Source organism: Pelodiscus sinensis, chromosome 2, assembly GCF_052426305.1.
Source record: "Pelodiscus sinensis isolate ZL-2025 chromosome 2, ASM5242630v1, whole genome shotgun sequence".
NCBI classification, from domain to species: domain Eukaryota; kingdom Metazoa; phylum Chordata; order Testudines; family Trionychidae; genus Pelodiscus; species Pelodiscus sinensis.
The window spans coordinates 232,658,961-232,684,710 of NC_143053.1; the positions used below are offsets into that span (position 1 = coordinate 232,658,961).

The following is a 25,750-nucleotide window of genomic DNA, read 5'->3' on the forward strand; positions in this document are numbered from 1 at the left end:
TACCTTGCACATGTCCCAGTCCAGGACATTTGCTGAGCATAGTTGTGGTCCTTGGTGCATACCTTAATGTCTCCTTATGCCATCACGCAGCAGGCCAGAGACGATGATGCATTTGGCAGCTCTTTGCTCCAGTCCTCATTTTCATAACTTCTACCCACCTCCGCAGACACTGCTTACAGTCACCTATGTTTAATGGACATGAGCAAGCACCCAAAGCAGAAAAGACAGTTTCCTGTTCTTTAAGGCTGTGTCTAGACTGGCATGATTTTGCGCAAATACTTTTAACGGAAAAGTTTTTTTGTTAAAAGTATTTGCGCAAGAGAGCGTCTATACTGGCATGTGCCTTTGCGCAAAAGATTTGCTTTTGCGCAAAAGCATCCGTGCCAATGTAGATGCTCTCTTGCGCAAGAAAGCTCTGATGGCCATTTTAGCCATCAGGCTTTCTTGTGCAAGAAATTAACGTTGCTGTAAGAAAAAGTATTCTTGCATGTAAGAATACTTGCACAAGAGGGCTTATCCCTGAGCGGGAGCATCAGAGTATTTGCGCAAGAACCACTGATTTTGTACATTACCAAGTCAGTGTTCTTGCGCAAATACTCATGGCCAGTGTAGACAGGTAGTAAGATTTTGTGCAAAACCGGGCACTTTTGCGCAAAATCATGCCAGTCTAGACACAGCCTAATTGCTGTTCTTCGAGATGTGTTGCTCTTGTCCATTCAATCTCCACCCTCCTCCCCACTGTTGGAATTTTGGCAAGAAGGGACTGAGGAGGGAGGGGCCAGGAATTGCATGTGTGTGCCACTCCAGGGAGCACTAGGGACCCAGATACTGATTAGGGGAAGACTTCCAGCACCATTGCATGTGGCAGGCACTTACACCCATGTTAAATGGACATGAGCAACACATCTTGAAGAACACCAGTTACAGAACAGGTAACTATCTTTTTTACTTTCCTGTTTTCAAAAATATTTTAATGAAAATAATGGATTGTAAGAATAAGACTGAATTTGGACTCACAAAAAGATTAAGAATTTAAACTTTGCTGTCTTGTCATCTGCATGGCAGTGATTTCTTACTTTTAAGGTAGCAAAAGATATGTGCAATAAAAGAAAGTTACACGTGTATTTCCTTGGCAATACAGATAGATTCAAAATGATTTGGGGCTATCTTCTATTCTCGTAAGACTCCCACTAGGAATTCCACCATTGAAACAAGGGTAGAATATAGTCTTTAGAATCTGAAGAAATCTAATCCAATCTTTTCTCATCAGATTGGAAAAAGTTTGAGGTGGGTACAATTTTTAGCTCTTTATTATCTTTTTAAAGCTAGGTTTAGTCTTTGAAATACTGTAAATTTTGACAGGGAAAAGAAAAAACGAGCAAGCCCAGTACCATCAAGTCATAGAGATCCAAAGGCTATATTAGAAGGTGAGAGTGATATTGATTTATTTCCATTTTTTGGAATGCAGAATTTTTAAGTCAACATTTCTATTCATGTAAGATATTAAAAATCCATGTTTTCATGTGTTCCATTAGTATGGTATACTTAAAAAGAACTATTTTAGTTTTAAAGAGTTCTGCAATTTTGATTGGTACTATTTTTTTCCTTTGCCAGGCTACATTAATTATTATGAATACAGTTTTACTGGCCTCAGAAGGAAAGACAGAGAGAGAGAGAGAGGATTATAGTTTTTTTCTATACATCACAACACTGTAATATACTTTAAAATCATATACTTCCTGGAAAAATTCCTCTTTTACTTCCTATCTTTTTTGAACTTAAAACTGTTCACAAGGTCGCAAGTTCATGTCTTAAACCTGTCAATAACTTAGGACTGAATATTATTCATCTAGGCGGGCAATATGATTTTTGGAGAAATAAAGAATATACATAGTCAGTGTATCATTCAAGCTTACCTTTTTCCTGAGATTTGGCTTTACTGGTAGTTGAAACAGCAATAACAGCATGAATCTCAACTTACATTTCTACCCAAGATTAGTTATTGCCTCTTTAGGCCTCTAGTAAGATACTGCTCTGCCATAAACCTTAATTCTTCTTCACATGCTGTCCCTGTGGATGCTCTACTTCAGGTATTGATTTATCCTGGTGCTATGAATCAGAAACTTATGGTAATAGTGTCCGCATATGCAGCAGGTGTCATAGTGCTGCTGGTATTGCATCGAGTGAGCACGACCCCAACCCCCCCAGCCCGTTCCTTCTTAACCGGCCTCAACTGTAGATGGAGCTCTGGGACATAGTTTATCACTCTTCTCAAACCTTTAGAAATAATAGTTTAAACAGTTAGTTAGGCATATAGATAGTGTTGGTTTTGTTACAAAAAAAGAAGTTTAATTCCTCTAGTTACCTTTCCTGTACCATGGAAGGTTAACCATTAAGATACCTGGCTCCACAAGTTTCTAGCAATGTGGCTTCTGCTGCAAAGTAATGCCCCATATGGGATGTGCACTCCTTGTGTGTACGTTGACTTGGGAAAGGCACATATCCCACAAAAATGTGTCGATTGTAGCAGTATCAAAACTAGAGCCTGGTGCAACTGGAATCTCAGGCTAAAAATGATTTTTCTCCTACCTGAAATGGGCATGAAGACTGTGTCTTGGGGTACTTCTCCCACTGGAACAGGTGATGTACCCTCCAAAAGACTTCAGAAGAGAGCACAGACATCTTGACAGAGAATACCGCAGGCACAATGGCAGTCTCCTGCCAGATTGCTGCCCCCAATGCCAACACTTGCTTGAGTGAGCAACTATGACACTTTGGGTACCTCTGACACCACTGAATCCTGAGCAAAGGAAATGGAATCAAGGCTCAGATGATGTAAGATATGCCTCCATCATGGCACCGAGTTCATCTACAAGACACTTGCTACCAAGCGTCTCCTCACCCTGGCTCCCACCCTCCAGGCCGCCCATGGCTCATAGAAGCACACTGCAGTCTAACCCTGCATCTCCCACCCTGAAGCCTCCCAACTCCATAGTAATTGACACTGCAAATCTATGTGGCAAACAAACTCAATTTAGATCGACACCACAAGATAAAGAACACAAGACACTCGCCCTACTCAGGTGCAAAGTTTATGGGTCTAACTCTAACATGTTACAATTCAGTCACCAACTATTCTGTCTTGTTGGCTAAAATGATTATGATAACTATTGGAACCTTAGCTTGTTCACGTCAGAGCTCCCTGAGGAGAAATCGTCACAGTTTCAGGTCATTGTCAATGAGGATCAACTTATAGAAATGTAAGCAGGATCTGAAAGAATGCCTCCATTACAGCTAGCTGGAAAGGGAGAGAAACCTTGGATGTGTGTATGTAAATACAATTTCTCGTGCTTTGCTTAGATGTGTTAGATATTCAGCAGATGGAGTGGTATTTTGCTTATTGTAAGCAACTTAATTTGTGACCCAATAGCAGCTATGTGTATATTAAATATAGGGCTAACTAAAATATGTTTGTAATTTTGTGGAAATACAGAAAAGTAGGACTGTGCTCCATTTTTCCAAATTAAAAGACTCAGTTAGCAGAAAGAATCTTGCAAGTGCGGGAGCTTGACTTTTCAGAGCCCTATACATTTTTCTGGTCTGTAGGGGTATGTCTACACTACAGCACTAATTTGAACTAACTTAGTTCGAATTAATTAATTCGAACTAAGCTAATTCAAATTAGCGCATCTAGACATTTTGCTAATTCGAAATAGCGCGTCCACACTGATTGGATGCTGGGTCGCATTTAAGGGCAGCTGAAACCGGTTCCGGCAGGGCATCAGGTCAGTAGTTGCTTTGTGTAGCTGCTGTCTGAGGCTATCTGAGGCTCGTGCTTAAAGGGAACCCCCCCCCCCCCCGGACAGCCAGTTCTCAGCTTTTTCGCTTGTTTGCCTTCCTCGCCGAGGGACAGCAAAACGTTTTTCTCTGCGCCTGTCTGTGTCGGTGATTCCCACTGGGGACGCCGCCGCAATTGGCAACATGGAGCCAGAGCTCACCCTCGGCTTTTTGGTGCAGTTTTTGGACTTGCTGATGCAAGCCTGCCAGCAATGGGTGGAGGCTGCCTTGCACCACCTGGTGTCACATCAGCCCCCTGCCTCTCTCCCTGGCCTCCCCGAGGGTCGTGGAGGAGCGGGGCAGAAGAGTTTCCCTGGTTGTGCCCAGAGTGGCCACCAGGGCAAGCTGGGAAGGGCTAGCCTCCCACTAGTTCGAATTAAGTGGCTACACAGCCCTTAATTCGAACTACTTAATTCAAACTAGGAGTTAGTCCTCGTAGAATGAGGTTTGCCTAGTTCGAATTAAGTGCTCCACTAGTTCGAATTAAGTTCGAACTAGCGGTTTGCATGTGTAGCGCCTATTAAAGTTAATTCGAACTAACGGCTGTTAGTTCGAATTAACTTTGTAGTGTAGACATAGCCTAGGCTATCTGGCTTCCCCTGCTTGGACTAGTTTGACCGATTCTGCACCTTCCCCTCCTCCTGTACTGTTAAAAAACAGAGCTAATAAATGAGGAAGAACGGTCTTGTATAAGAAGACAAGTATCAGAGGGGTAGCCGTGTTAGTCTGAATCTGCAAAAGCGACGAGGAGTCCTGTGGCATCTTATAGACTAACTGAAGTGTAGGAGCATAAGCTTTCGTGGGCAAAGACCCACTTCGTCAGATGCATGTACCTACGAAAGCTTATGCTCCTACACTTCAGTTAGTCTATAAGGTGCCACAGGACTCCTCGTCGCTTTTGTATAAGGGGTTTCTTTTGTGCAAAAAGGAGCCATCTACACAGGTCCTTTTTGTGCAAAAGCCTCTTGTGCAAAAACAGCCCTTTGTCAGCATGTTGATATTCTACTCCGCACTTCATTTGCATAAGCTTTTGCGGAGGAAGGTTGTGGTATAGACATAGCCTGAGAATCAACAGGTTGGTGACAGAAAGATGTGATGAGCAGCCAGCGGAGTGGCAGCGGCATGACAGGCGGCCAGGAGAGGAGCGATGGAGAGGCGTAATGAGTAGCCAGAAGGGTGGCGGTAGAGAGGTGAGATGAATGGCCAGCAGGGTGGTGTCAGAGTGCAGTGAGCAGGTGTATGGTGAGTGACCAGCAGAGTGAGTAAGATGCCTTTTTACCACCCCCCAACTCAGGATGAGAGGTGAACTCTGAGGATGCAACTCTGAAATCTGGGTTTGCCCTGACTAAGGGCAGCAAATGTTAGTGGGGTGCAGAGAAGGGTTGGGCATATGAAATGGACTTAAGAATCTGAGAGGAAAAGGATATTGCTCAACCTACTTCAGGTGGGACTTTTACTCATGGTTTTGGTTATGAACTCTGGTGGTTTCCCAAATTAATGCCACATTACTTCTCTCCCCTTTTTAATATTTTTTTCAATACATTCAGACTCTGTGGTTGTGAGTGGGGAAGCATTGCTTCTCAAAGGGACCCAGGGATGTTTTATGAATTTTCCAGGTTACGGGGTGGGGGCTTAAGTGAGTTCTGTGTTGGATGGATGGAGAGGAACCCCTAGGCTACCTCTACACTACAGGGTTTTTGCGCAAAAAACCACAGAGCATCCACACCTCAAGCATGTTTTTGCGTAAGTAAATTTGCAGTAAATCAAAAGAACAGAGGGGTTCTTGTGGTGTAGGTATTCCTCTTTCTATGAGAAATAACTCTTTTTTGTGCATGAGTTCTTGCGCAAAAAGGTGTGTGTAGATGGGCAACGGGGTTTTTGCGCAAAAAGAGCCAGTTAAAAAAAGCATAGGTGCTCTGGTGGCTATTCTGTGAGGAGCAATCAGAGCTTTCTTTCGAGAGAGCGTCCATGCAGTCTGGATTCTCTCCTGTGCAAAAGTGCATCGCTTTTGTGATGCGCTTTTGTAGTGTGGATGCGCTCTTGCTCTTGAAAATTTTGCGGAAGATCTCTTTCACGAGGAGTAACGGTAGTTCGGACTAGGAAGCCTAGTCCGAACTACCTAGTCCGTGCTGCGTGTAGCCGCGCGGCACGGAGTCCGCACTAGTGGACATTTAAAAATGGCGGCACCTGGCTTTATGCAGATGAAGCCCGGGAAATTCAAATCCCGGGCTTCATTTGCAACTCCGGTTGCCTACATTACCACCCTAGTTCGAACTAGGGTGGTAGTGTAGACATACCCTAAGGTGCCATAGGACTCCTCGCCGCTTTTGCAGATTCAGACTAACACGGCTACCCTTCTGATACTTCATTTGCATCATAACTCACAACACTGCATGCATGTTTTACATCGATCACCAAGGAAGCACTCATTCCTGCTCACTATGCCCTGAAGCCATTAAACTATGGAACTAGTTACATATGTCACCAAATAAATATTTTGGTCCCCTACCTACCCAGTTGCCAGAATGGGATGACAGACACACTCACCAGGTATTTGTCTCGAAACCATGAATGGGAAATTAATGGAGGAATTTTGCTGTCCATTTTCCACTGGTGGCATCCTCCTTTCACTGACTTGTTCACATCTCCAATGAACCGCAAATGTGCCATATTCAGTTTAAGAGTGGGGCTGATATCCCCATCATTGGGGGATGTCTCTCTCATTAGCTGGGATGTAGAACTCATATTCCCACTGATTCCACTGACATAATGCATGATACCAGGGGTGAAAGTAACTTAAATTTCTTACAGGTATCATAGAATCATAGAGATGGAAGAGACCTCAGGAGGTCATCAAGTCCAGCCCCCTGCCCAAAGCGGGACCAATCCCAGCTAATTCAACCCAGCCAGGGCTTTGTCAAGCCAAGAATTAAAAACCTCTAGGGATGGAGATTCCACCACCTCCCTAAGTAACCCATTCCAGTACTTCACCACCCTCCTAATGAAATAGTTTTTCCTAATGTCCAACCTAGACCTCTCCCACTGTAACGTGAGACCATTGCTCTTTGTTCTGCCATCTGTCACTACTGTGAACAGGTTTTCTCCATCCTCTTTGGAACCTCCCTACAGGAAATTGAAGGCTGCTATCAAATCCCCCCTCACTCTTCTGCAGACTAAACAAACCCAAATCCCTTAGTCTCTCCTCATAGGTCATGTGCTTCAGCCCCATAATCATTTTGGTTGCCCTCCGCTGGACCCTCTCCAATGCGTCCACTTTCTTTCTATAGTGAGGGACCCAGGACTGGACACAACACTCCAGATGTGGCCTCACCAGAGCTGAATAAAGGGGAATAATGACATCTCTGGTTTTGCTGGCAGTGCTCCTCATAATGCAGCCTAATATGCCATTAGCCTTCTTGGCTACAAGGGCACACTGTTAACTCATATCCAGCTTCTCATCCACTGTAATCCCCAAGTCCTTTTCTGCAGAACTGCTACTTAGCCATTCGGTCCGCAGCCTATAACAATAATTGGGATTCTTCCATCCCAAGTGCAGGACTCCATTTGTCCTTGTTGAATCTCATCAGATTTCTTTTGACCCAATCATCTAATCTGTCTGGGTCACCGTGGACCCTATCTCTCCCCTCCAGTATATCTACCTCTTCCCCTAGCTTAGTGGGTACTGTCTTATCACAACCCATCCCCCTTTGGGGAGCACCTCAGGGCAGGGGGTGTTGTGATGTACTCCACCCCCCACCTGTAGGAAATATAAGGTGGGGGGTGGAGTGCAAGGGGCTCAAGGCAAAGGGTTGGGATATAGGGGGGGTGCTGGAGTCAGGGTTGGGATATATGAGTGGCTCAGGACAGGTGATTGGGGTGTGGAGGGAAATGCAGGAGGTGGAGCTGGGAGTGTGTGTGGAAGTTTAGGAGTCAGGGCAGGAGAGCGGGGGTACAGGAGTCAGATTTGGAGGTGCATGAGGGGGTTCTTTGAGGACTATCCCTGTGGGTGCATCACCTTAGGTGCTTCAGTGCCACTAAGTCCGAGGCTGGAGATTTGTGACAGCAGTACCCCTGGCCAGCCACACATGCAGAGATCCAGTGTGTATGTTCTGAGGAGGCTGCTGTGCATGCGTGCCCCTCCCCCCCCCAGTTCCTTCTCAACTGCTGCTGGCTGCAGTCGCTGATCAGCAGTCTCCCTTTACCTAATCTATTAGGATATGTCTACACTAGCTCATTAGTTCGAGCTAGGTAGGGTAATTAGGGCAGCCGGAGTTGCAAATGAAGCCCGGGATTTAAATATCCCAGGCTTCATTTGCATGTTCCCAGGCACCGCCATTTTTAAATCCCCTTTAGTCCGAACTCCGTGCCCGCGGCTACACGTGTCACGGAGTAGGTAGTTCGAATTAGAGATCCTAATTCGAACTACCGTTACTCTTCATTCCACGAGGAATCTCTAATTCGAACTACCTACTCTGTGCCGTGTGTAGCCATGGGCACAGAGTTCGGACTAAAGGGGATTTAAAATGGCGGCGCCTGGGAACATGCAAATGAAGCCCAGCATATTTAAATCCCAGGCTTCATTTGCAACTCCGGTTGCCCTAATTACCCTACCTAGCTCGAACTAACAATCTAGTGTAGACATACCCTAGGGTGCTACAGGACTCCTTGTCAATATGATAACAGACGCTGACCAAGAAAAAACAGCCCTCAGACCAATCCTCCGCTCAACAGCCATCAACATCCAGACAACAGTTTTGAAGCCCTGGTTGAGGGTCTGACAACCCCAAAATTTCCAAGGCAGCAGTCACATCATCCACAGTATTTGGGAACAGACTAGCTGACCTTTATATAGCATCGTCGACCATTACCACCGACAAGTGGGTGTTGGAAATTGTGAAGACAGGATACTGCATACCAGTCATAAACATCTGCCAACCCTATCCACCTTCCCCGACCCTTTTCAGGGACCTATCTCATGAGACATTGCTTCTTCACAAGGCAGAACACCTACTCAGCCTTGGTGCCATAGAGGAAGTACCAGAACAATACAGGGGCAAGAGGTTCTACTCTCACTATTTCTTCATCATCAAAAAGTTGGGCGGCTAGAGACCAATATTAGAACTACGCAAGCTCAACCATTTTGTCAGATACCAACACTTCAAGATGGTCACTCTTGCGACCATCATATTTGCCTTGGAAAAAGGAGCATACGCGGTGGCCATTATTATTTTAATGAAGCGGGGATTATTTAAATCCCTGCTTCTTTGACTATGCCGAATAAACTATTTTACATGGCTCCGTCGATGGAGCCATGTAGTCTAGATGTAGCCAAAAGGACAGACATTTCCAATACAGAGTGTTCTTCTTCGAGTGTTTGCTCATGTCCATTCCAACGAGGTGTGTGCGCGCCACGTGCACGGATCTCAGAGCTTTTTTCCGTCAGCAGTACCCTTAGGGCCAGCAGGGAGCCCCCTAGAGTGGCGCCAGTATAACAGTGCATATATACCCCTGCTGGCCCTCCATCACCTCAGTTCCTTCTTACCGCCCGTGCTACAGTTGTAGTATTAGACTCTTAGAATATGTCTACACTACAGCGTTAATTCGAGTTAACTTAATTCAAAATAGTTAATTCGAATTAAACTAATTTGAAATAACACATCTATACACAAAATGTATTTTGAAATAGTGTTTTGCTATTTCTAAATAGTGAGTCCACAGTGAGTGGACCCTGAACTAAAATTAAGGCTGGCCAGAACCAAAATTAAGTGCTGGCAGGGCATCAGGTTAGGACTTAGTGTGTGGGGCTGCTGCCTGAGGCTAACTGAGCTCCGTGCTTAAAGGGACCCTACCCCTGCCCCGGACAGACAGTTTTCAGGGTTCCCCGCTTGCTTGTCTACCTCAATGAGAGATAGCAAAACATTCCTGTCTTGGAGTGCCCTGAGTGCCCTCACTTGGGACACCACAGCACTTGGCCACATGGAGCCAGAGCTGCTCCTGGGCACACCAGTGCATCTCGTGGGGTAATTGCCATCAGCCCGGCTGCACTTTCTGCAGTCTGCCATCCTGTGGGTCCATCGGGGGGCTGTCAAGATCCAGGAGGCCCTGCGGGAGAGCATCCACCCCAAGGAGCCCTCAGAGCCTCCCTGGTCCTTCCCACCAGGTCCTGCCCCATTCCTCCCTCACGTCCTTCCACTTACTCCTCCCTAACCCACCTTCCTGATGTCAAATAAAAGACATGTATGTTCAAAAATAGAAACTAGATTTATTGAACAAAATTGGGAGGGAGATGAACCTCTGGGGAGACCAGGGAATGCTGGCGGGAGAGGGGAAGGGAAAGCTTGGAGGAAGGAGCTGGAGGGGGAAGCAAGGGGAAGAAGGGGGAGGGGAAGCTCACGGCCCAGGGTTGGGGGGTCTCACTGGACCAACTTGATTTTCATGCAAACCTGCTCCTGGGTTCGCATGTGGCCTTTGGTGGCCAGGCTGGCAGCTATCCTGCCTAAGACGGCCACATTCCTCCATCTAGTGTGGAGATCATGGACATTGGGGACATTCCCCCAACCTTAATAAGGTCCATGATCTCCACCCTGGACCAGGAAGGTGCCCGCCTTCTCTGGGCCCTGTCAGGCTCCTGGGAACTGGCAGACTGGTCCTGGGGAGCGGTGGAGGGCTGGCTGCCAGTGGCTTGCTGGCTCATGTTTTGGGGCCACTGGGTCAGGGGCCCCGGAAGCCACTGCTGGCTCTGGGCTGACAGGCTTGGAGCTGGCACAGGCACTGTGGCCAAGGTCTACCCCTTTAATGGCTCTGGGGCTGGGGCAGAGGAGAGTAAGTTTTCCTAGTTGTGCCCAGAGTGGCCACCAGGGCTCCCTGGGAAGGGCTGGAGGCCCCCTATTTTGAATTAAGTGTCTACACAGCACTTAATTTTAAATAGCTCATAGAATGCGGTTGACCAAATTTGAATTAGGCACTCCACTATTTCGAATTAATTTCGACATAGCAGTTTGCATGTATAGACACTATTACAGTTAATTCGAAATAACAGCTGATGAAGCTATTTCATATTTAGCTAGAAGCCATTCTGTATAACAAAAGCCATTTCAGTTTCTTGTGTCTGCACAAGGGAGTGAACTGGCCTTCACCAAGGTGGAAAAAAACCAAAGGAATGCGCTGTTAAAATGTGTTAATAAACTATTTTAAGCTGAAGCTCGAACTCCCTTTTAACCTGTTTCTTTCTCTACTAATAATAATTCCTCTTTAAAGTTCGCTTTGGTTTCTTGCCCTAACGTCAAACTTGTTTGGTTAAGGGTATAAAATACTAGAATTAATTGTATTAGCCAGCCTTACTGCTCCCCATGACCAGTCTGCCAGTTCCCAGGAGCCTGACAGGGCCCAGAGAAGGCGGGCACCTTCCTGGTCCAGGGTGGAGATCATGGACCTTATTAAGGTTGGGGGGGATGCCCCCAAGGTCCCATGGTGGACCCGGCTTTGCTGAGACCACGTTTGGCTCACTTTGCTTTTATTGGCCAATAAAACTGTCTGTTTAGCCGCGTAAACTAAGTAAGGCGTTTGCTTCAACACAGCTGTTATTTCAAATTAACTTTGCAGTGTAGACATACCCTTAGTCTTCCCTTAGCTCTTGTTCACTATTTAGTTTGTAAATAGTTTTTAGATTGAGTATTTAGCCTGTAAATAGTTACCCTGTAAATAGTTGAATAGTTGTCCCTTTTTCTTTCCTCTCCCTGGCTGGGGAGGAGATGCCAGGACCTCAAGGCTTCAAACCCTGTGAGTCCTGCCTCAAGTCTATGCCCTGTGGAGATCCTTACGTCTCCTGCTTAAAGTGCTTAGGAGAGGCACATTGTACTCAGACCTGCAAGATCTCCAGAGGTTTTAAACCTCAGACGAGATGAGAGAGAGAGACTCTTGTTTGAAGAGACTACTAATGGAGTCCTCTCTCCAGCCCCGGCACCAGACGACAGTCAGTCGGTGCGCAGTGCCCCTTCATCGGCACGTGAGATGTCCTCTGCACCGACCAAGGCTAAGGCTAAGTCTTCCTGGCACCGGTCGCAGGTCTACTTGTCACCAGCACAATTGGCATGGATGCACCCACCTGTGGCACTGGGAACACCAGCAACCACATCGGTGCTGGCTCCAGCCCTGCCTCCAGCACTGTCTGCTCTCAACCCCGGAACTATCTACAGCCCTGGCTCTGCCCTCAAACCTGGCTCCGGCACCAGTGTTGACTCTAGCCCCTGCACTGGGGCTCACAGCACCTCTGGTGCCGGGAACGACAATGATGCTTGTGGCACTTGCAGCGCTGGCAGCATCACCGGACCTCATGGCACTTCAAGAGCTATCAGTGGCACCGGCACTCATAGTGGCACCGGTGCTCGTAGTGGCACCAATGATTGTAGCACCTCTGGCATGGGCAGCGGCACCAGCACTTGTAGTGCCCCTGGTGGAGTTAGGGACATCGGCACTTGTAGTGCCCCCAGTGCAGGTAGCGGCACTGGCGCTTGGAGCACCTCCAACCCCAACGGCGGCACCTACGCTTGTAGCGCCTCTGGCACCGGCAGCATTTGTGGCCACGACCTCGGCATGGCTACAGACACAGTTTAATATACTGGCTCAGAACTTCCCTCTAGCTCCGGTACCATCCCCGGCACCGGGACCGGTGCCACTACCGGCATCAGCTCCCGTATGGACTGTGACAGACGTTGGCACTGGCACTTCTCCCAGCATATGCTATTTCGATGGCACCGCATAAGGTAACAACGTTGGCACCGATCCCAGCCCCAGTGGTGACGCTGCTGCCGATACCAAGCCAGGCGCCCACAACACTGGTGCCGTTGGCGTTTTCCAATCAGCTGGAGCCCCCGTTATCCTGGACTTCGGTTCCACCGCTGTGCAGGGCTATGGGACCTCACGGGCAGGCAGTATTGATACAGCCCTTTCTGCCCCCTGCTCCAGCCCCCGCTCTTAGGGGAAAGTCACGAGCTATGGCCCAGCACCAAAGAGACCAGGAGTCCACTGCCCCCCTATGGTCAGCAATGGACTATTCCTCTGAGTCAGATGCGGAGTCCTTGAGGTTGGGAAGGTCCTCCTTCCATTCCAGATCAATGCACCAGTCTCGTTCCCGGCACACAACTGCTTGTGTGGACCTGCAGCAGTATTCTTGGCCTCCCCAGCAATGGCCCTTTTGGACCTGGGCCTATCATCAGGCCCAAGGTCCGCCTCCTGCAGCATCCGTCTCGGGCTCCTTAAGACGGGGGACTCCACCATTGGCAACGCCAGTACATAGAGCCCCCACATCAAAAATGGATAGGTCAATTACAATGATGACTTCGAGACCCCAGGGGGCTCTGAGCGAGGTGGTGTCCAGACCCACTCCTGTGGAACCTCCCCAGGTAGCCCTGCCAACAGTACCAGAGCTACCGATGGAAGTGCAAATGGAGGATACGACTGTACCACAGGACTCCTTATCTTCCTCTCCCGAAGAGGCCCTAACAGACCCAGACCCATCTTTGCCATCGATGGATGCGAGGGCCCATCAGGACCTAGTACGAATTCTGGCGAAGAATTTAGCAGTCAAGGTAGAGGAGGTCCAGGAGGATACAGATCCCATGGTGGACATCCTCTTCACTACAATCGCGGGCAGGGTGGCATTACCCCTGATAAAGACGGTGGACAAGCTAGCCAAGACCCTCTGGCTGACACCGGCCTCCATCCCTCCCACCCAGAAGTGGGTGGAGAAGCAATACTTTGTTACCCAGGAGGGGCATGACTTTTTGTTTTGGCCCCTGCTCCTGAGCTCTTTGGTTGTACAGGCAGCAGGACAAAAAGAAAGACAACCCCTAAAGCCAAAGACCCCCCAAAATTGGACCTCCTGGGACGGAAGGCCTATTCCGCGGGGGGCCTACAACTGTGCATAGCCAACCAGCAGGCTATGCTGAGGCGCTATGCGTACAATACCTGGTCCGCTATGGACAAATGTGGGGACTGTTTGCCACAGAAGGACTGCTAGGAGTTTAGGGCCTTGGCAGACGAAGGTAGGACGGTGGCCCGTACGGCCTTGCAGGAGGCTTTAGACACTGCCTGGACTATGGCAACAGCTATTGTTATGCAACGGACTGCATGGCTAAACGTGTTGGGCATTCCTCCCAATGTTCAAACCCTTCAGGACTTGCCCTTTGAAGGAGCGGGTCTTTTTTCGGATCAAATGGACTCCAAACTATATAGCCTGAAAGATTCCCGGGTGACCCTTAAGTCTTTGGGAATCCACACGCCCGGTCCACTCAGGTGACCCCTAAACCCTAAGCCTGCGACAAGGCATTTCCAGTGGGGTTTTATCTCTGACCGTGGCAGAAGGTGGGGCTGTAGTTTTTCAAAAAACGACCCACCTAGAAACCGGCGCAGAGCTCAGAGATTGGCTCAAGATAAGGGACCCACTACATCCGCAGGATAGCACCCTAAACCACCATTCTGAGGGCACGATCGAGGACCGCACACCAGTCATGCTTTCTTCCCGCCCCTTTGGTTTCCATTTATCCCATTTCTATGAAGCCTGGGCATCGATAACATTGGACCAGTCCTCAGCCTACTGGCACGCAGCTACTTAATCCCTTTTACTTCTTCCCCTCCTCTGTCCCCTCCCCACTCCCCTTCCTCCCTTTTCAGGGACCCCTCTCACGAAGCGCTGCTGGAGGAGGAGGTTGCGAAGCACCTGAACCTCGGGGTGGTGGAGCCCTTCCCGGATGAGTTCAAGAGGAGTGGGTTTTATTCCCGCTATTTCCTCATACCAAAGGCAAAAGTGGGACTTCGTCCTATTCTAGATCTCAGAGGACTAAATTCGTTCATAAAGAAGACAAAGTTCAAAATGGTCACCTCATTGCAGGAGGAATAACAGGTTATTCAAAATAAGGCTTTATTTCGAATGCCCGTTTCACTGCCGTGTGTAGACGTGGGCAGTTATTCCGGGCTTGTAAATTTTAAAAATGGCACCCAGCCAGGAAGATGCAAATCAAGCCCGGGATATTTAAATTCCGGGCTTGATTTGCAATTCTGAATGCCTACATTTGCAGCCCTATTCCGAAATAGGCTGCAAGTGTAGACATACTCTCAATGACCTCCACAGCACCACTACCTTTACTTCTGGAATATCTGCTGGGGTTGAAATGCTTGGGTTTACCAATGAGCTAAGTCAAAGTCCTTCATGCTGTCATTATTGTATTCTGCAATGAGATCAATGTGACCCTGACTAAATATTTCCTCATGAGTCTCTAGAGCATATACCCAGAGATTTGCCACTTACCCCAACCTGGAACTTCACTCTGGTGTTGCAATTTGCCTAAATCTGCCAAACCAGACTGTCATTTGAACTGCTAGCCACCTGCTCCCTGATGCATTTATGTATGAAACTGGCATTTCTGGTAGATATCACTTCCACCAGACAGGTGAGTGAAATAGTGGTATTAATGGCCAATTCTCCCTTCACAATATTCTTCAAGGATAAGGCCCTTCTATGTCTACACCCAAAATTGCTACTGAAAGTAACATCAGTCTTTCATGTGAACCAATTAATCCATCCTCCTACATTCTATCCTAAGCCGCACAGTACTACAGCAGAGATAATCTTGCATATATTGGACATTTGGTATCCATTAGTATTTTACATAAAAAGCACCAAATTTTTCCAGAAATCTAGATTTTTCATTTCTACTACAGAGCATTTGAAAGGCCACATAATATCCACTTACAGATACTCTAAATGGCTCTCTACAGGCAACCAACTCTGCTACCATATGCAGAACAGAGACCGTCCTGCTCACATCAGAGCACATTCTACATGATCCATGTCAACTTTCATAGCATTTATACATAAGTTTCTAATACTAGAGATTAGTAAGGCGACCACTTGGGCCTCTGTCCACACATTTACATGACTACAGGGCTAACTCCATAGTTGGCCTAACACTATCGTTACTATGACAAACTCAAAGTCCTTTCCTGCCTTCTGAGGGGCACTGCTCAACATCCACCTGAAGTGGAGCACATGCAGGGACAGCACCCAAAGAAGAGATTACCCACCTTATATAGTAACAGAGATTCTTTAAGATGAGTGTCTCTGTGGGTGATCTTTTACCCACTCTCTGTGTGGTATAGAAGGGACTTATGTCATGTGTGCCTTAGAAGTGGCAGCAATGGCACCACAAGAAGCCTAATGCACATGCATGACCCACATGGACACTGTTGTAAATCTCCAAACAATGATGTCAGGATGCACCAACTTCTGAAGCTCCCACAGGGACTGAAGAACCTCTGTATTATTGCACTTCTCTCTGATAAGATGACTCTCACCTCATTTATATTTTGTTGGAGCTAATAAGTTGCTCTTCCTACATCTAGTAAAAGCAGAATTTACTCAGAAGATTGGTGCAGGAGTCTAATAATGTGTGTCAGTAGAAGAATCCCACCACTTTTTTACAAATGGCATTAGGACATCTTTGTGTTTTCACATGTAATTAAAGATGTAAGTTGGATACTCTTTCTTCGTAGAAATATTTTTAACTTATCAGAGGCTATGGCTACACTACAAACTTTTTCTGGAAGAGGAAATGCAAATGGAGCGCTCATTTGTATATCTCACATTCTCATTTGTATATTCTCTTTCAATCCTTTTTGTACAAGAGGTTTTTATGCAAAAAAGCGCTCCATTTTCATTTCCTCTTCCAGAAAAAGTTTGTACTGTAGCGGTAGCCTAAGTGTTAATTTGCATACAATGGCTTTTTTACAGACCACCTGTATAATAATGTAAACAGTGCTTTATTCTTTTTTAGATCTGGTAATGAAACATGGGACTGAGGATGTGATCAGCATGGCACATGCTTTTGAAGATGACTTGACACCACGTAAGTTATAAAGATTTGCTAAAACATAAAATGTTAGTCAAAATATTTTAGTCTTTTTTACCCTTGAATGGGTTTTATCACCCTATTGAGACCCAGTGTCCAAGGACCACATCTTTGGGATTTTTATCTGAGAAGGAAAGGGTTGATAAGACTGGAAAATGGCTGAATTTGGTTAGTCTGACTGTAGCTTACTTGAAGCATTGTAAATCTGCTGGTAGGGTGCTTGGAGTTTTGAAGCAGTCTTTGTGTGGCTTTACTGTGCAGAGACTTATACCTCAGCCAACAAACCTTCTAAAGACATTTTCGTTTGGTTATTTTTTGTTTTCTTGTGGGACTTTATATTTGCTGTTCTAACGTTAAACAGATTTAAGGACAGTGGGAATGAAAAGAGTTTGGATGTCTTTGTTGTTGTCAACCTATTAAAAGGAATACATTTTCACTTTCTTTGGATGGAAGATTTGCAGAGACTGGCTAAGGCTATGCTCTACTTGACCTGACAACCACTCTTTAAAAGATGATCCGAGAGGTTTTGGGGGAGAAAAAAGGTTCACTTGAAAGGCAAAAGTGGTTTATGTTGTCATATTTTAACTACTGTCTTCATTCAGACTCAAGAGAGAAGCTCCTAGGTTGAGGAAGGGAAGCAACTCTCTTCTCCTCTTGACTATCAGAAGGCATCTCCTAGGTCTAGACTACAGTAGTAGTTTAAATTGAACTCCGCCACGTAAGGTCAATTTTCTAAACAATGAGTCCATATCATCATGTCTGTTCCATTGATCTTTAGAGCTGTTAAAGTCAGTTTTGGTACTCCTGCTTTTCACAAGGAATAACAATAAATTCGACCTTTCACACTCGACTTTAGAGAAGTGCAGATCCAGCACTGTGAAAATTGACATTCTTGGCCTCTGGGAGCTCTCCCTCAGTGCCCTAATATGACTCTTTGGGCTAGGACTTTCAACTCAACCGCTCTCCAAGTGCTCAGAAAAATTTCAATTTCATTTCCTATGTGGCCAGTGTGATGAGCAGATCTCACAACAGGCAGCACACCTGACCATGAATGCCCAAGGTCTCAAAGGAGCTCCAGTATGGAGCATCCAGGAGATCCTGGACCTCATTGCTGTGTGAGGAGAGGAATCAGTTGAGGCAAAACTATAAAGCATCAAAAGAAATGCTAATATCTATGCCAAGTTTGCACAGTGCATGAAGGAGAAAGGTTATACCAGGTATGCCCAGCAGTGCTCAGGCAGGCATACTAGAAGACAAAGGAGGCAAACGTATGGTCTGAGTCAGCGCCACAAACTCCCCATTTTGTGAACAGCTGCATGGGTTTCTAGGGGGAAACCTGAGCACTTTCCAAAGCTAGTCTGTGGATTCTTCTCGAGGCACTCCTCTGGCAGCAGTATGCAGGACAGCACGGACAAAGAAGAGGCGGAGGAGAATGGTCATCAGCAGGTGAGCAGAGCATCCGATCTCATCAACAGCCAGGACCTTTTTATAATTTTGGAGACAATCCCATCCTCCCAGGAAGTCTTGTTGCTGGACCCTAATGCCAGGGAGAGCAATTCTGGTGAGTTTATGTTTGTAATTATTCTACAAATGGGTTAAGGCAATTGGGTGTGATCTGTGGCACCCATTCTGCCTATACATTATGGACTCCCGGAACAGTTTGTTAACGTGTCTGGAGATGTAGTGGGAATCCTTCTTGCATATTTTTATAAAGCTTTCATAGAGGTACTCTTTCATCCTTCTCACAAGGTTTCTGGGGAGATCTGCCTTATTCCGTCTTCCACAGTAAGACATCTTCCCATGCCAAGCCAGCAGTAAATGGTCGGCATCACTGCAGCACAGAGCATTGCAGCATAACGTCCTGGTTTCTATCTGCATTCAGTCAGCATCTGATCCTTATCACTCTGTGATTTGGGAAAGACTGATATAGCATATGGCAACCTGAATGAAGTAGGAGAAGCAATGTAACTGATACCACAGCAGTACACCTCAAGTTGCTCATACCCAACAAACCAACCCCCGCCTGCATACTCCTTAGTGTCCGCATGAGCCTCTGCTCTTCTACCAACCCAGACCACCTCCCCCTGCTGCCCACAGGCTCTTCAGCGTCCTCCTGAATCTCTGCCCTTCTGCTACAGCCAGACCATTTTCTGCTCCCTCCCACAAGCTCCTGTGGGAAGGGAAAGTTGCACTCCCAGCAAATGGGGGATGTCAAACACATGACCACAGCATGAGCTCCTGCCCTGTCCTGCTGCCATACCACTGTGCCCCCCCCCTTGCAAACACAAATACTCGCCTAGATGTGGAAGCTGCTATTTGCAAGCTCTGTATTGCGCACAAAAGAGCAAGCCCCAGCCTGTTCCTTATGCCTGCCACTAATCCAAGTCCAGCTGCTTCCAGATCTCTGTGGTGTACCTGCTATATAGTGGACACTTAAAACTTTGGCGTTGTACATAACACATGCCTGTTGTCTTGGACAAACATCCCCGTATGCTAAGCAATTAGGTTCTATGCTCCACAATGTATCTCTGGTAAAATCTGCCCTTCACTTTTTATTTATTTATTTATTTATTTATTTTTACAGTGGATGCAGCAGCGAGCTTGCTGTACGCTCCCCTGGGTCTGGCTTCTTCAGCTGTTTGGCTATCACAAATCCATAGGCAAAAACATACTAGGGATGACATGTTCAGTAAACAAATGCAATCCGCCCACTTGGACAGGGTGTAAGTGTGTGGAGGACAATTTTATTGCAGATGTGAGCAGAGTGTGAAGATAGAAAAGCATATAGGAACATGAAGTGAGGATACAAGAGAATATCTTGACAATCATGGCAGAACTGATGACACGTGGTAGACTCACAGGCGAGCCAGATGCTCCAACCCATGGTAACTCACATTCCCTCCTCACCAAGTTCCATAGCCTCCTCTCCCAGGGCAGCCTCAACACTCAATCTCCAATGATGTGTCCTGGAACAAAAGGCTGTCATTCTTTCACCTTACAATTGCTGAACAGGTAGATTGTAATACACACTTCCCCTTCTCTCCTCCCTTCCCCCTCCAAGCTCCTTCCCTGAATTCCCTTTCTGTCTCTGCTTCCTTGGGTTCCCTAAATAAAGATGCTTCATTTCTCAATAACAGTATCTTGTTGTTTGTGTTGCATGGGGAGAGAGAAGTGGGTTACAGGCAAGCATACTTAATGCAGAGGGCATCTTGTTTAGAGCTACATGCATGACTGTCATGTAGTTCTCTGGATATTCAAAAAGCTATTTTTCAAAACCTCTCAGATTTGCAGTGCCCCTCAATGTGTTCTCATTATCTTAGTAGTCTGATTGCTAGTAATGACTGAGTAGGCACTGTGCCTCGAACCCCCTCCCCTACCATGCCACATATGTTTCCTCTTACTCTCACAGCTATTATGAAGCTGTCACAGGTCAAACATTCACCGCCTTGGCATCTCCTGCTGGTTACTATGGGAATTAGCTCAAATCCACCCTTGGACACCCTTCTGGTATCTCATCTGCTGTATCCTATTTATGTGTTAGGGGTTCTGCCACCTTATATTAGGACCTGCATCCCTCCCAGACTATGGTGCCCTCCCCTCTGGGTATTGCTCTACTGCCGTACCACCGCACTCTGGGGTCCTTCCCCTCAGAGAACTCCCAACCACTGTTCCTTCTAAGCTGCATGGCAGTATAGCTTCACAGGTAATTAATCAGCCCCGCTCAGTCAGGCAGCTCCATGCAGGAAGCTCTGAGGCTCTGACTGAGCACAGCTGATTAATCACCTGTGAAGCTGTGCTGCTGCTCGACTTAGAGGGAACACTGCCTCCAACTCCCTATACCCTTGCCTCAGTATCCTTACTGCCAGACATGATGTAGCCCCTTTCCTCAGAGGCAAACGACAATCTGAAATGGCTACTCATCATTGGCAAGGGATGTGGACCTGCTGCCTTCTCCTATCCTGGCTACCTGCAGCCCTAGTACACTCAGGCCTTGCCTCAGGCCCTGTAACCTAGGAGTGTGGTCAGGCCAGAGCTCACCAGGTCTGCCTGCTTTTCCCCAGCACTACTCTGTCTCTAGCTTTCCTGACAGTCTGGTCCCTCTTGCTCCATGGGTGGAGTAAGGGTGAGTGCCTTTTAGGAGCCCTTATTTATACAGCCCTCATCTGGGCCCTAATTGGCTGCTATCTGTTGCAGCTGCTTGCTCCACTTCCCCAGCCCTCTCCCAGAGCTGGATTTCACCCTTCTTAGACCAGTGCAGGGCAGATACCCCATCATAGGAGCACACAGTTGGCTGTCACAACAGTGGCAATGTTGCTTTTGCTGAGGACTAATCTAGTCAGTAGACTGTGAAACCTTCCCTTTAATCCCCCCAAAGCACATTCTGCCACCTTTTTGAACATGCTCAGCCTATAGTCGAATTGCTCCTTACTGAGGTCCAGGCTTCCTGAGCCACAGGAGCAAGGGATAAGCTGGGTCTCCAAGGATCACTATTGGCATTTTAATGCCTTGGGTAATTTTCTAGTCTGGGAAGAGAATTACAGCTTGCAGCTTTTTTAAGAGACAGGAGTATTCACAAGACTTTAGACATAGCCATATTTATGTACACTAGTCCCTTTGAAATGAAATCTGATATTCATATAAAAATGATTTTCCCATCAGACACAATTTTATTAATGTAGGAGCACTAGCAATTATTTGGATTCCTTTTAAGTAAAGTGAATAGACATAGCAAATACATTGAGGCTATGTCTACACTGCAGGCTTCTTCCACAAGAAGCCTTTTGCACAAGAATTTTTGTGCAAAACCTTCTTGCGCAAGAGCATGTCCACACCTCAAAGCACATCACAAAAGCACCTGTGCCTTTTCCCGGAGGGAGTGTCCACACTTCCATAGGAGTGTCCACACTTGCCTTTCCCTCTGGAGTGTTTACACTTGCCTTTTTGCACAATAGCTGTAGAGCAAAAGGAGTTATTCCTCGTAATAGGAGGTTTACCTACAACAGAAAAAGCCCTCTCTTCTGCCATTTTACTGTTGATTTACTTGCGCAAAAGTGTATTTGACGTGTGGATGCTCCACTGGTTTTTGCGCAAAAACAGCTGTTTTTGTGCAAAAACCTTGCAGTGTAGACATAGGAAGAAAAAAAGCTAAATTTACTTCAGTGTTGATAGCTTCCTTTAAAACTTCTTGCATAGCAAATGTTTTACAATGTTTTATTTTTGTCTACAGAAACAATTGAAACAATGAGCACTCGCATACTAGACATAATGAAAGTATTTGAAAGACAAACAAATAAATTACAAAGGTAAGAAGTTTTTCTAACAAATAAATATATTTTGTTTGTGGCCTGTATGTAAAAAGTCATATGTCTACACTGCATTCCTCTTTTGAGAGATAACCCTTACTCCTGGGCTGTGTCTAGACTGGCCAGTTTTTCTGGAAAATCAGCCGCTTTTCCGGAAAAACTTGCCAGCTGTCTACACTGGCCACTTGAATTTCCGCAAAAGCACTGACTTCCTACTGTAAGAAATCAGTGCTTTTTGCAGAAATACTATGCTGCTCCCGTTCGGGCAAAAGTCTTTTTCCGAAAGACTTTTGCGCAAAAGAGCCAGTGTAGACAGCAGAGATTTCTTTTCCGCAAAAAAGCCCTGATCGCGAAAATGGGTATAGGGTATTTCAAAATAGTGCCCAGGCACGGTTGTACAAAAGAAGCGTGGGAAATTCAAATCTGTGCTTCATTTGCAATTCGCTTGTCTGCATTTGCATTCCTCTCTCAAAAGAGGAATGAAGTGTAGACATACTCTTAGAAGGTACTCTGTTAACTCATTAAATGATAATCTGAAGCAAAGAATAACTGTTTAAACTGAAAGCCATGCATTATTCAGAAGCAATTACTTGTGGAAATTGTGTTGAGTAGTATCAATAGCTGATAATATCTGAAATTTTTCACATTGTTCCTGATCTTATTGTCTGTCAGATGATGCTTTTGCTTTTAGGGCCTATTGAAATGTAATCTTTTAAACTAACAGTGGTCCCCAAACTTTCGGGGCTGCCGGGCGCCCGGGAGCAGGGCCACTCACGCACTGGGCATCCAGGGACAGAGCCGCTCACGCGTTGGCATCCGGGGGCGGGGCCGTGCATGCACTGCGCTCCCGGGAGCAGGCCGCCCATGCGCCATGCGCCTGGGACCGATACCACGCATGTGCTGCATGCCCGGGGCAGAAGCCGCCCATGCACCCCACGTCTGGGGCCAGCACTGCACATGTGCCGTGCGCCCGGGGCAAGGGCCACCCATGCGCTGTGTGCCCAGGGCCAGCACCACGCATGCGCCGCACACCGGGGGCAGGGCCGGCCCAGATCATTCGGCAGGCACAGATAAATGCCTCGATGGGCACCATGGTGCCCACAGGCACCGCGTTGAGGACCACTGAAAAAATATACATATCTTGAATTTCTTCGTCGAGTAGTATCCCGACTATGGGTGCTCCAATGTAGGTGTTTGTGCATTCCTGAGATTCTAATTGGAGATTTTTGGTAGCAGTATCCATGTGCTCTCCCTTCCTAGGCTCTCTGCTCTCCCTTCCTAGGCTCCCTTCCTAGGCAGTCCGTACATGTGCTCTCCCTTCCTAGGCTCTCTAGCACTGCATGAGCTAAATCCCCATACCTCCTTCTCAGCTGCCTCACAGGAGAGAGCAGTTGTCCCTTCCTTATCTGCATCTTTAGTATAAATAGTAGTTGTTTTTATTTCTTTTGTTTTCCCTAATAGCTAATGGGTTTTTTTTTAATCTCCCTTGGGATTAAAAAAAAAGTGAAAGACATCAAGCAAGCAAAAAGGAAAGAAAACTTTAATTTGTTCCCTGTCCTATCTGTGGGCACTTCTCTGTGTTTAGAAGACTAGATTTTTTTTCAGGTTAAAAAAAAGAAAAGAAAGAAAAGAGGAGTACAGACTTTTCTTCTTCATTCCTCACTGCTAGAGATTGATAACCCTCCCCACCTCCTACCTAAGGGCATGCTCAGCTGACCTAGCTTTGAAAGGTACTTCTCCTGGGAGCAGTTCCTGTGACAGCCAGACATTCACTGAGTGTGATACCTAGGACAGTCTCACAGAAGTGCTTCACCTGTCACAGCTAAAATGGATGTCTCATAAGAACTGGAAGCTGAAATTAAAACTCCTCTTAAGGCACTTTCATCTCCAGGGGTCTCGGATGCTGACAACTCATCCCCAGAGCCTTTAACTTCAAAGAGGGTAGAGTGATTAAAAAAAGTCACAGCAGACTTCTCTTCTAAAGGCTCCTTAAAAGGACTGAGTAATTTGCCAGTGAGAGGGCTCTGGGCAGGAGTGAAAGTAACTTAAGTTTCTTACAAGTACTGTCATGTCACCTCAGGGCGGGAGGATGAGGGGATGTGATAGAATAGTACCGGTAAGAAATGTAAGATGTGGTGTGGAGTGTGTGTGGAGGATTATGGCAGGGGATGAGGGTGTGGGGATAGTAGAAATTAGGGTAGGGGCTTGGGGTATGGTAGTGCAGGAGTCAGGATTGAGGGTGTGAGGAGGGGCTCAGGGATGGGGTCATGGAGGTGAAGGAGTCGGGGTTGGGAGATGTGGGGGTTCAGGAGTCAGGGTAGGAGGCTGAAGGTGTGGAGGTGCAGGAGTCAGGGCTGGGGTGGGAGGAAGGGCTCAGGATAGAGGGTTGGGGTGTGGGGATCAGGGCAGGAGGCTGGGAGAGTGGTGGAGGTGGAAGTCAGGGACGGTGCTCAGGGCAGAGGGCTGGGTGTATGTAAAGGTGTCCAGGGAGGGCGAGGACGCTATTGGGGGGGGAAGCGGGGGGGAGGAAGCACTGCAGCCACACATACTAGTCCATTGCTGCTCTTTTCCCCCTTCCCCTTACTATCTGACAACAGGGACAATAAGCAGTCCTCTCCCATTTGCTGAGGTGAGGGACAGAGGGGGAATGCAGCAGACTGTCCACTTTCTCCTTGATCTCAGACAGGGGAAGGGGAAGAAGAGCAGCAGTGCCCTGGTATGTGATGCTGAAGTCCCCCACCTGCCCTCCCAAAATGGCACCTGGAGGAAGGGGCTCAGGGCTGGGCCAACCTGCAGAAATCCCTGTGAACCAGGTTGGGAGCACACCGCCCCCTCCACTGCAGTCAAGTGCTCCATCTGTTTGGCTTCTTGCAGGAGCGGTGCACCATGGCATACTGGCTTACCATCACCTCTGGCTCTGGGTGCTTGGCCAGCCAGAGGGGCTCCCCCATGCAGCCACCTCAGTACCGACAGCATCAGCAGCTCTGAAGTACAGGGTACCCAGAACAAAAGACAGGACTATGCAGCACTGTAAAGACTAACAAGATGGTTTATTAGGTGATGAGCTTTCGTGGGCCAGACCCACTTCCTCAGATCAATATGTGGAAGAAAATTGGCACGACTATATATACACCAAAGTGATACAATTAAAAAAAAGTGAACACATATAAAATTCTCTCATCCCCTCAGTAGTTCTTCTTCCCCTCAGGGAACCTATAATTAGTTAATTGCAAATAGCTAGCCTTCTTTTGTTGCCTATTCTTCTCTTATCTAAGAAAGAAAGAAAGAAAGAAAGAAAGAAAGAAAGAAAGAAAGAAAGAAAGAAAGAAAGAAAGAAAGAAAGAAAGAAAGAAAGAAAGAAAGAAAGAAAGAAAGAAAGAAAGAAAGGAAAAGAAAAAGACTCTTGTTAGCATTTCCTTGAAGCTGCTCTCCGTGGTCACTGACTAGCAGTTCAGCAGGGATTTAACAAACAAACTTGTTCTTTTAGAAGAAAAGGATTAACCCAGTCATGCCTGGATTTCCAGGGTTTAAAAAGTGTGCCCAATGCAGTGAGCCCATGCCAGTTTCAGACGGGCATTCAGCCTGTGTACACTGCCTAGGGGAGAGCCACATTCCCCATAAGTGCGGGCACTGCTCAAAGATGACAGTCTGCACTCGTTGAGACAGGGAAATGTGTCTTAAAATGTTCCTCTTCAACAAGGCACT

At 46.8% G+C, this 25,750-nt stretch overlaps 1 protein-coding gene across 7 annotated transcripts in view; it reads left to right on the forward strand.

Moving 5' to 3' along the window:
- The window catches only part of CCDC7 (coiled-coil domain containing 7), a 361,859-nt gene that overhangs the window by 51,802 nt on the left and 284,307 nt on the right, over positions 1-25,750 (forward strand). For 6 of the 7 annotated variants that reach the window (XM_075922671.2, XM_075922670.2, XM_075922665.2 and 3 more), the window contains 3 exons: positions 1,363-1,427; positions 16,668-16,739; positions 21,970-22,045. In XM_075922671.2, coding sequence (XP_075778786.2) covers positions 1,363-1,427; positions 16,668-16,739; positions 21,970-22,045 — 213 coding nt within the window. The remainder of the gene's footprint in view (positions 1-1,362; positions 1,428-16,667; positions 16,740-21,969; positions 22,046-25,750) is intronic. The other variant, XM_075922672.2, reaches the window with a different exon arrangement.